The following is a 12,310-nucleotide window of genomic DNA, read 5'->3' on the forward strand; positions in this document are numbered from 1 at the left end:
CTTTTTCTTAAAGACGGTAAATATTTTAAGTTTTGTGGGGTATACAGTCAAGAAGGTACATAAGTGAGTAATGTGGCTGTGTTCCAAAACAAACTTACAAAAACAGGACACCAGACTTAATTTGCCAAACCATATGCTAAGCGAGAGGCTAGGGTGCCAGTTCTCTCTGCAATATCTGGATATTCTGAATGGATATCCACCACTTAGTATTTACTTTTTATGTCCCAGTGAGTGTGCTCTGACTGCAATACTTTGATATGAATTTTTAAAGTGGAGAGTATGAGTACTTTTGATTCCATCCAATTTATGTGAATAATCCAAGTGAAATATACATTAGATGATGTTGTATTTCCTAGAGTCAAGCAGAGTTATGATGACACTCATTTAATGCACTTGTCTAGAATACAGTGAAGAATTACTATTGCTTGGGAATAGGGAAAGGTAGGTAAGGCCATTTTTTTTTTGTTTGAACTTTAAAACTTTAAAATAATTATTGCAATAAATTCTTCATTATTCAATATTTGATTACTTCTTAACTTAAAAATCATAAATGGTAGGAAGGAGAAATTAAAAAAACCTATGAAACTTAGTCATGTATATGATTTAGTAGTGGAGATTGAACCCAGCCCAGGGGAGCTCTATCACTAAGTCTTTTTTTTTTTTTTTTTTTTTTTGAGAGAGAGTCTTGCTAAATTATCTAGGCTGGCCTCAATCTTGCAATTCTCCCACCTCAACCTCTCAAGTTGCTGAGATTATTGGTGTATGCCCCCATGTCCAGCTAGGCCACACAATTTTTTATCCCTTTAATGAATCTTTCCAAATTTCAAGTGAAGGCCAGGAATATCTCAAATACAAATTTTAAATTGCCATTAGTAATCGCCTTATATACTTGTCCATCTTTAAAAGTAAACAAATCCATTGATTATTTTTCCTACATTTATTTTATGGATAGATGCTGATGAATTCCTTCTTTGGCAAATTTTTAGATTCAAGAACTTTTTAAAGGCCTGGGTAAACTTATTTTAGATCTCAAAACTGCCAGAGTAATTGACCTGAGAATCTTCTAAGGACATGAAAATATATTCCTAGACACACTCAAAATCCTTTAGTTTTTACTCATTTTATACAAGAGAGGCAGAGAGGGATGCGGCCTACAAGTGATGTATAAGATCAGGAAAGCTAAAAAGAATGGTGACCTGCGTTAAAAAGAAAAAATCTGGGCAATCACTTATGAGTTAAACATGAGATTTGGGGCTGGGGTTGTGGCTCAGTGGTGGAGTGCTTGCCTCGCACACATGGGGCCCTGGGTTCGATTCTCAGCACCACATAAAAAAATAAATAAAAATAAAAGATATTGTATCCATCTATAATCAAAAAAAAATAAAAAAAATTAAAAAAACATGAGATTTATTTCAGAGGCTTGCCATAGACTGAACATTTGTATTCTCCTCCCTCAAATTTGGTAATTGAAGCACTAATTCCAAGGTGTTGATGCTCGGGGATGGGACGGTTAGGAGCCAATTACTCAGATGAGGCCCTAAGGGTGGGGCCCTGATGATGGATCAGTGTCCTTACAAGAAGCGGCACTGAAGAGCTTGTTGTACTCCCTTGCTCAAAGAAGGGTTCACACAGTGACATATCTACCTTCCACAGCCAGGAAAAGAGTCTTGCTAGAAAGTGACCATTTTGGAACCCTGATCTCAGACTTCCTTCCTCTAGAAGTAGGAAAAAAATTAGTTTCTGTCATTGAAGTCACTCAGCCTGTGGCATCTCATTATGGCAGCCTGAGCTAATGCCAGGCCTAATTTTATTGTGTTTTTTTTTTTAAGGAAACTTTTTCTTGTTTTCTAAAATCATTTTTACATAATAAGGAGGTGCTCCGAATAGTGGTAGAAGTTGAAGTATTAATAAGGGGTATAGATTCTTTATTTTATGTATATATACACACACACACACACACATAAAATCTATTCTCCCCAGTCTCACATTTGCAAAATGTCCTCCCAGCTTGCTATTGTTGTCTAAAAGACTAATTCATTATATCATGTACCAAGTTCTTATGTAAGAAACAAACTGTCCATTTTTTGAGTAGCTACAAAGGTGCTTTGAAAATAAATATTTTGTTTTTACAATATGCTTCTCAGTTATCTAATGATCAGCTCTCCACACCCTTTGGTAATACACTATGGCCCAGAATTAAGAACAATCCACTGGAGGGTGAGTCGTAACTGGACCTTGATTGAGAATGATTGTCTGCCTTAGACTTGCCATGTGAAGGTTCCCTCCAATGATTATGCTTGGCCCATCTGAACAGCTTCAATGGGCATTACCCCTTCCCACCTTTCATTTCTTATAAAAACAGATGTTTTTCCTTCTCAAAAGCAGAAAAAAAAATCAGAGATTAGCAGAGTGTCAGGTATGGCATTTATAGGCATTTCAAAAGAGTACAGTCAATTTGAAATGTTGAACAGAATCATCATAGCTTTTCAAGGCTTTAAATTATTTACACTTTAAAGTTTTTATCAGACATTGCAATGTTAAATTATCTGAACTTCTAGCAATTAGTTATGGTGTCAGAGAATGACAGGTAATTAGTTCATACAGTACATCTCATGCCCACATTCCATGTATTCTTGGTAGAATGTTGCACTATGTAAACGGCTACTGCAAAAGAGGCAATTATTGCACTGAATTTTCCATATGATCCCTCCATGGAAATCTTGTTGCCTCTTCCCAGATCTGCATCTTGGCTTTGAGTAGATGCACAGAAACCAGCAGTGATTTCTTGCCCAAGATGCAGTAATTTTCTTCATCTCATAGGTTTCTCCTTTACCTCATTTTTTTTTTCAATCCACAAACATTGACTAACATCTTCTATAAGCCAGGCACTGTCCAGACTCTGGGAACACACTATGATCAACATACAGTGAAGTCCCTGCCCTGTGGAGCTTCCAATCTAGTAGGTGAAGATAAACACATGAATACGTAATGTTACAACGTTCAAAATAGCTTAAATCTATACCATCTGAAAGCTATTTATTATATATTGTTATTTTTGGGTATTGGATGAAGTGAAGAGAGGCCAAGAATAGAATGTAGTTCCACCATGTATATATTGGGTGGGTTTAAGCCAGTCCTTCATTCAGTCTGAACCTCAGTTTCCTCATCTAGAAAATAGGGAGCATTTGAATTAAATGGCTTATTAAGGAAAACGGACCTTTCAGAGCCCTTCCATTTTCTATGGTTTTATGAGAACATCTTGTACAAAATCAAGAGCCAGTTTGTTGACTGTTCTAAAGTTTAAAAAATATTTAAGATTAAATACAAGAAATTCTTAGGTATTCTACATACACTCAATACTTCGAATGCCAATCTAACTTCTTCCAGCAATATAAGATGTCTTATTTACAATGGCTATAGAATGAAGTCCTTTTACCATCTTTTGCTATGAAAAATAAGTTATTTATTCATAAAAACATTTAATTCCATTGTTGGTCACAAAATCCCACCTTACTTGGGAAATGATCTCTAGCTGTGAAATCCTATCTTGGGTGTGACCCTCTCTCTCTCCTACTAAGCTATATCACTGACTTTGTGGTCCTAGTGTAATATTTTTGACTGGAATATTAGCTCACGAAAACAGGAATTGGGTGCTTAGTTTGAAGAGCAACCCAAAGGAGGTTCTGTCCTGGCAACCCACTGATGTATGTAACGGCCGCACCTATACCATGTTCCATGGCCACAGGCCTCTTGGGAACCTACCTTAGCTCTTGGGGCTGTCAGAGTAGTTCTGCCTAGAAAAATTAGAGCTTTGGTCTACCAAAGGGTACAATGCCATCTGAAAGGGGACATGGGTTTCCAGAACAATTCACAGACTAGGACAATGTGAATTAGAAAGTATCATAACTTTTTCAGAAGACCTGGTGGAATGTTAATGTACATTTAATAATGCAAGCAACGAAGCACATATTTTATCATCAATTATTTTTTTTTTCTTAAGGAAGATAGCATACTGGGAGAGTTTAATGTCAAATAAGGTTAGCTTCCTACTTATTAACTTGGTAGGAGTTATGAAGCCTGTGATTCTCTTGAAAGACAAATTGCATTCACTGGTTTAATTATGAAACAGAGAAATTCAAATTTCAATCAATCCAGTGGCTAAAGATGACAGGAAATTTTTTTACAGGACTTTAAGGGGATCTTCTTTTCTTATCTGGATCCGATTCCCGCTGACATCTTGGAGGTTCTGAAGGCTGTGTGCTCTTTTATCTGGTTGCTGTGTAATCGAATATCCTACACGTTTTCAAATTTGATCAGGTGGGTTCTATCACAAGGACACATCTTTGCGGTGTCTTTGGGAGCCAAGTTAAATCTCTCCTCCAATATTGGAATTTAATTCCTTCCTGTTGTTCTGCGATGTCGAGATATATTGTCAATGCTATCAATGACACAGGCTGCTATGTAGACTGAAGTCTGTTCTGTCCCTACAGTGACCGAAAAGGAATAATGACTGTATCCTGGGTTGGATGCTACTACTTCAGGACCAGATGGGCAAGGGTATCCCATATAACCTCGAAGAATTTTGAAACAGCTCCCTAATACCTTCTAGCAATAAACGATATCTCAAACAGTGCTGTATAGACTACAAGATGAGGGTAGGTCCCACAGATACTGGATATATACAAAGGAAGATCAGAGAGAAAAGGGCAAATATATGGCAAACTTCATCACAGTTACAGTTACGGTTACAGGTAAATTCTTGTTAGCAAAGGAAATGGATTGGGGTATACATCATGGAATTCCCGTATGTGTTTTAAGTTGTCGAGTGCATGCGAGTAGCCTCAGCTCATGAGGATGGACAGGAGGACCGACAAAGCCTTGCTGATGTTCAGTGTCCTTACATCAGTTCGATCGTGGCCCCTCACGGCCATTCCAAAGGGTCCACGTGTTGCACACAAAAGTGCATCAGGCCTGGGTGTGGCTGTGAGGTCCCCATGAAGTCACTGTATGCAGTGTGGTTTTCAGGGTGGAAGTCCTTGGCTGCAAATGAGTACATCTCTTAAGTCCACACCTCCATGGGCACTATGGCTTCTTTGGTTCCAACAGACGGCAGTAGGCTCTCTTCAGACAAGAAATAGAAGGGGAACTGCACCAAGAACCCACGGATCTTCTTCAGTTCTTCCTCAGCTCGAATGGGATCTTCCTTTGCTAATATGGGCTTGGTTATAAAGTCTCTCAGCTGAATTAAATTGTGTACTTCATCATTGGGAAGGCACCGGAACACCTGAATAAAACACAGATTGGAAACGTAATATAGTTTTCAAAGAAAGATACACATTCCAACAGGCAAATTCTTTGTTTTATAAAACACGTTTCTTTTTTTTTGTACTGGGGCTTGAATTCAGGGGTACTCTACCATTGAGCTATATCTCCAGCCCTTTCTTATTTATTTTTTAGAGACAGGGTCTCATTGCATTGCTTAGGGCCTTGCTAAATTGCTGAACTTAATGGCTTTGAACTCATAATCCGTCTGCTTCAGCCTCCCGAGCTGCGGGGATTGCAGGTGTGTACCACGGCGCCCTGCTGAAACACAAACGTTTTATGTCAAAGCACAGACTTAAGATTTGCTCTTTGCCACAGAGCAACTGCTACACTTGCTCCAATTAAGAAAGCCATAGCTAGATCCTTATCACTCATCTATACTGGTCGTTAATCACACGATAAAGTCAAGCTAGTGGTGAGGAACTGCACTGATGTCACCCCATGTGGAGGTTGATTTTTTGGATAATAATCATCCCTGAATTTCACTGGCGGATCTGGCCTAAGAGGAAAGTTGCATTATTATATTTTCTCTAGCTTTACATTTTGAAAGATGTCCTTACCTTTACTTAATGTTATCAGTTGCTAACATGTAACACTTTGCTGACTAAAAATGAGTTTCAGACATCATAACCTCTTATTCCTGTATATTTCTTAAGCATAAGGTCATATGCCTGTGTAACCACAGTACCATTCTCACACCAAAGAAAATGAATTCCATAATGTCATTTAAGATAGGTCCATATTCAGATTTATCATAGTGTCCCCAAAAGGTCTTTCATCACTGTTTTCTCCCCAATCCAGGGGCCAAAAAAGACTGTGCCTTCCATTTGTAAAATCATATTTTAAAAGACTCCCTTGAGTCCTCAGTATAAAATAAGGATATAGATATTCATCACATTTCATGGAGAGAGATGATGTTTCCACACTGGAAGGAACTCTGAAGGTCATGAAGGAGAATATACTATACTCCTTCCCAGCTTCTCATAGATGGCTGAGGAATTTCAGCTTGAATATTTTCCATGATTGGAAGCTGGCTACTTCACAGGTAATCTGTTCCATTATCAGACAATGCTTGATTTTTTTTGTAAAATCTTTACCATAACTGATGGATAAAATTTGCCAGGAGATGCATTTGCTATGCATCCAATGGAGCTGGGTAGAAAACACTTTTCTGAAAATTAGAACAGTCCAACAAAAGAAATCTCTTAAGTCCACACCTCCATGGGCACTATGGCTTCTTCTTCTTAAACCACAATTTAATTATTAAAAATAAAGCAAAACACAACAACACTTCATCATCAGGATGGCTACTATTTATTATGTGTAGTGTGCTAAATACATTTAAGAGAAAATTTTTTATCCACATAACTATTCTGATGAATATCCCTCCCAATTTATAGGAAGGAAAGGAAGGCCAAGAAAGCTATGTCACTCTACAGAAGTTATATCCCCAGCCCCTGGGTGAGCTGGGTTGAACCCACATCTGACTCATTTGGGGATCCCATTTGCCCCTCTTCTCTTCACGCTCAAGGGCTGGGTAACCATGCACCAAGGATGCTCATAATGAGATTCCTGCATCAAATGAGAGGACAGGATGACACTGAAGTCGCTTCTGAACTATCATCCCTGATGCTTTTTGATCTTTGCTTTTAAACGTTCACAAAGAAGTATTTTTATAACCTGGAGGTATGTGGTTCTTTTAAAACTCATTAAGAATATTCCGTATCAATAAAATGCAGAAATAATGATGCTCTTTCTGTGATGAGAGTCAGTGGAAAAAAGGGCAGGGAGAGACTCAGGTCAAGTTTACCTTATCATAAATTGTAGCATTTCGAGCTGCCGTTGAAACCCACACCTCCTTGAAGAACTTGTCACTCACTGGATCCTGAATATCCTCGCTTGGGTCAGAAAGATAGCCAAGGACAACCCTGAAATACAAGTGCCTCCAAATTAAGTTAACTAGAATGAAGAAGTTTGTTGCCTGCATGGTAACAGATCCTCAATCGTAGGAGTCAAATTGTCTTGTGTATATTTTTGGAAATCAAAGGAAGCCATTAAAATTAAATACATATTCTGTTTATATTTACTTATCTCTTTGTCTCCTTAGTGGCAAAACAAAACAAACATAATAAAACAAAAACCTAAGTTTCTCTGATGCTTAAATGTTTGAACTGTTGAGATAGAAAGACCTCAATTTTGTTTTAAAAGCATCCTTGTCATTTGGCTTCTGGTGGCCAGAACTTTGGAAGATAGGAGTAGTGCTTAAACATGTGCCAGAAAATGTGCTAAGCCCTTTCTAAGGACTATCTCACTAAATCCTTAAGAACTCTCTGCAAAACAACTTTTATTATCTTCATTTTCGAGATAAATTCACAGAGATTAAAAAACTTGTTTCAAATCAAACAACTGTTAAGTGATAAAGCTAGGATTTCAACCAGGGCCACAGATCCCAAACCTGTGCTCTTAACCTTGACATGTCTACCTCCCTTCCCTAGCTCACCCTTTCTTTCTTCCTTCCTCCCTTCCCTTCCTTCAGGCCCAGGACTATGCTTAACTCTTGGGTACATAAATGAATAAGAAAAACAGAAAGTCCTTTTGGGTAGTTAAATTTGGTGGTTAAGACAAAAACTGAAGAAATAATCATCCCAAAAGGAATTAATTATAATCATCATAGATAAAGGGTATCTTTTTTAAAAAATATATATTTTTTAGCTGTTGATGGACCTTTATTTATTTACATGCAATGCTAAGGATCAAACCCATTACCTCACACATGCTAGGCAAGTACTCTACCACTGAGCCACAACCCCAGTCCACAGGTATCTTGAAGCCCATGAGATGGGTGTGGTCAGGAAGATTTGTCCTTCTCCCACCTGTTTACCTAACTCTATCTACCGTGGTTTAAGATTCAGTACAAGGTCAACTCTATACAACTTTTGAAAGCTCCTGGGTTTCCTATCTCCTAGTTAACCCTGGGAAAATTCAACATTATTCCATGATTCCACACTGTACTTCACATATGCTTTGTATTTTTCAAAGCACCTGACATATTTTATGTACTGTCACATTTCTGGAATGCCAATTCTTTGAGAGACCATGACCTGGCTACTGTCATTTCCTCAGAGTACCTGGTATAAAATAAGTCACACACTAGATATTGTCTGAATTGATTGTGAACAGGAGACTAGAAATAGCAAGGAATCATTAAGCAAAGCAAGACTGGTTTCAGAGGTCAGATTTGAAAATTATAATAACTCTTGTTCATACAGAAGACAGTTGGATTCCAAAGCACTTCTGCCTTTATCCTGTGAGGGAGATGGGCAAGGGGATTTCCATTTTGTAGAATGGAAACTAAAATTTGTGGATATACTAGTAATTGAGCTAAAATGCAAACTGAGTTCAAAGCCCTGTTGGTTCAAAGAATACCAAGAAGGCCTGTGGTGACCAGAAAGAGCAATGGGAAAATAGGCCGTAAGTGAAATGAAGACCCACTGTAGACCTCAGACAGAGAGGTAATGGGGTCAGACTCACATACTAAAATACAGCTGCTGGACTAAGAATAGACTGAAGAACAGGTGGACCAGGGTTGAAAACAGAGAGACCTGTTAGCAGCCACTACAGGAAGCTGGGTGAGGTATGACTGTGGCTCTGGCCCGGATGGTAGTGGAATGAAGAAAGAGCCAACAAGTTTTGTTGACAGCAGCTGGAGGGTGTGAGGCATCAAGAATGATTGAAAGGTTTCAGTCTCAAGCAACTAGAAAGGTATAGCTGCCATTAGCTAATATGGCGAATTCTGCGGGGGTGTATAGTTGCTGAAAGAAGACCGGGAATTCCATTCTGGACCTATTAAGGCATTTTTTAAAAACATCCAGGTGATTCGGCTCTGTAGGCAGCTGGAAAAATGAATCTGGAGTTTGGGAGAGAAGGCTTGGTCAGAGATTTGGATCTGAGAATTGCCCTGATTTATATGCTCATCACACCATATGTTTTTTGATAGAGCTCTCTAGAGTAGTATAAACAGAGAAGAGGAGCTGGAGTACCCCAATAGGAGGGGAGGGAATCAACCTGCAATCCAGAATGATTGCAAGGCTGGGAAAAGCCAGAGGATGTGGTGTCCTATAACCACTCAGAAAAGAAGGCCAAGAAGAACTGAGTTTAATTCACACAAAAAATTGACCACTGGGTTAGATAATGCAGACATTGTGAGACTGTTATCCTTTTTGTATTTAAATAATGCAGATTTATATCATCATTTTTAATGGCTCTTGTTTCCCAGAATGTGAAATTTATGTAACCAATTATTTTATTACAGACATTTGCATGGTTTCCACTATTTTATTATTATGAACAATGCTACAATGAACATAATTTATTCATGACATATAGTACTTTGTGAATTTTTATGACTATTTCATTAGGAGTAATACTAGAATTAAAATTCCTGGGTCAAAGAATATGCAAAATTATTCCAAAAAAGGCTGTACCAAACTACATCATCTTCACATGTATTTCTCTCCAGTCACTTCCAACATCACTGGCTTACAAAAAAACTCTAGTCAATTTTATAGGGATAAATTAAGGCAACCCATAGGGGCTGGGGTTGTGGCTCAGTGTGTGAGGTACTGGGTTTGATTCTCATGCACCACATATAAAAATAAATAAAATAAATAAAGATCCATTGGCAACTTAAAAAAAAGTTTAAAAAAAGGCAACCATTTTAGTTTTAGTCTGTGCCTTTTTTGCTATATAAAAATTCTTTAAAATAAAAGGAGTTATCATCATGGGCTCACTAGTATTCTTGAGTTATATAACCCCCAAAACCCCATTTCCACTTCAAATAATGCCTCCTTCATGGAAATAACTTTAAAAGAAAGATTTAAGAAATGATTCTTACTCATACATGCTGGCTCCTAATTGAGACCCAAAGCAAAATTTCATTGCACCAAATCTAAAGGACAGTACAGGTTGTGACAATAGCCAATTACAATACCTTTGATTTGGGACAGGTCTAAGGAGCTGAAAACTGAGCAGGGAGTATTTCTGTGATGTTGCTTTTAAATTAGAACAAGAGGGGAGACAATAAGTCTACCAGGTTTTCTTACCAGGTTAAGAACTATTACCAGGTAAGAACCGCCTTACCAGGTTAAGAACTTGTTTGCAGAAAAACTATTTAAAATAAGCCTGTAACAGTCACTGTTTAGCAAAAAATTACTTTTCCCTGTTGGCATTTTAATTACAAGAAGATTATGTTAAAATGCACCATAAAAATAATACCAAGTCAAGTATTCCTGGAATTCTTTTGAGGATTGAAGTTTCTAGAGAAAACGACTTTGATTTTATGTTAATATGTATAATGGCCTTATTTAATTTTAATTGCTTATGCATCACAAGAAATAACAAGGTGGAGAAACTGCGAGTTATCTGTGTTCCTCCCTTTCCTCATGTCTATCACTTTAAATGATTCTGAGCTATACTTGTGTGGATAATAGTTTCTGTTGAATGATGGTTTTATCTGTAAAGTTTGGATAATTTTCTAGGACATAATGAACTGTTCGGCTCACAGTTGTGACATTCAGTGCAGTACCCTGATGGTTGATTCTGTCTCTATTTAGAATTGATTTCACATTGAAATGTGTCTCTCGATTTCTATTCAAAAACAGCCCAGATGGAAAATGGATTGAAGCTGCGTTTTTTCAAGTGAGAAAATGGCTGTGCTCTAGGCCACAATATTTATCTTTGGGAACATTTCCTAATAAAGACAGGCTAAAATTGACACAAGGTTGCTGTGGTGCTTTTTAATATAGTATCTGTGTTTGTCATTGGGAAAGTGGAAATAATTGTACAAGAACAACTGCCTCTTTAAGACAGTGTGAAAACTGCCAAGAAAAATAAAGCGCCTAGAAATAATAAAGGATCCAAATAAAAGGAAAAAAATTGAGTGATTTACCAAAGAACAACTTCCACATAACGAAAAACCTAAAGCTTTACTGAAGAACAAAACAAATAAACAAAAATCGGAATAAATTGAAGTCCATAACTTGTTCTTCAATTGGATGACTCAATATTATAAAGATGTCAACTCTTTTTATATTGATCTATAAATCTGCTATAATCCCAATTTTTAAAAAATACTACTAAGGACTTGAAAGGACTCGAGTAAATGTTTCTGAAGTTCATGTGGGAGAATGGTATTGAAGAATAGCCAAGGGGCTGGGGTTGTGGCTCAGCGGCAGAGCGCTCACCTAGTGCTCACCCAGGCACTGGGTTCGATTCTTAGTACCGAATAAATATAAATAAATAAAATAAAGGCATTGTGTCCAACTACAACTGAAAAAAAAAAAAAAAAAAAGAATAGCCAAGAGCTGGGGGTGTAGCTCCATGGTAGAGCACATGGTAGGGCATGTGTGAAGCCCCTGGGTTTGATCCCCAGCACTGCAAATAGAAGAAGGGAGAAAGGGAGGGAGAGAAGGAGAAAGAAAATAGCTAAAATCATTCTGGAAAAGAATCCTAGTAGGAGAAAGTGGTATGGAAAGAAAGAGGATTCAAATGCATGGACACAATAATGAAAATGGTGTCACACTGGCATGCATATAAACAGCTTCTCAACATAACCAAAGATAAAGTGAATGTAAGTCAGAATATATGGCACAGGTCATTCTTGAAAGGTTAAAGGGTGCTGGGAGCCATTAGCCAAGTAGGTATGACAATTTCCTTGCCAGCGTACCCCATGTTGCTGACATTTGCAGTGACATTGAATGTAGGTGACCTTGCTCAAGGACCAAGGCGGATTAGGGTGTTCCTGGTTTAAGATAATTGGGTTTAGGGCGTTCCAGGTTTAAGATTATTCCTGCTGGGAATAGGGCGTATCCTGCTGCCTGAGTTCCCCTTGAGTTCTCACGGGATTCAGACAGTATATTTTGGAGATAGAAGCCCAGTGGATGGGGATTTGGGCAGAGAACGTGGATTTCCCCAGAACGTGATTGTAGAC

General features: G+C 38.0%; 1 protein-coding gene across 5 annotated transcripts in view; it reads right to left on the minus strand.

The window, feature by feature from the left end:
- Positions 1-2,401: 2,401 nt before the first annotated feature.
- The window catches only part of Pld1 (phospholipase D1), a 213,554-nt gene continuing 203,645 nt past the window's right edge, over positions 2,402-12,310 (minus strand). For all 5 annotated transcript variants that reach the window (XM_046422926.2, XM_058572275.1, XM_058572277.1 and 2 more), the window contains 2 exons: positions 7,133-7,250; positions 2,402-5,284 (listed from right to left, as the gene is read on the minus strand). In XM_046422926.2, the coding sequence (XP_046278882.1) occupies positions 5,060-5,284; positions 7,133-7,250 (343 nt within the window). In that variant the 3' untranslated portion in view covers positions 2,402-5,059. The remainder of the gene's footprint in view (positions 5,285-7,132; positions 7,251-12,310) is intronic.

Source organism: Marmota monax, unplaced genomic scaffold (genome assembly GCF_021218885.2).
Source record: "Marmota monax isolate L192 unplaced genomic scaffold, Marmota_monax_Labrador192_F-V1.1 WCK01_AAM20220418_F8-fsc00110, whole genome shotgun sequence".
Classification (NCBI taxonomy): domain Eukaryota; kingdom Metazoa; phylum Chordata; class Mammalia; order Rodentia; family Sciuridae; genus Marmota; species Marmota monax.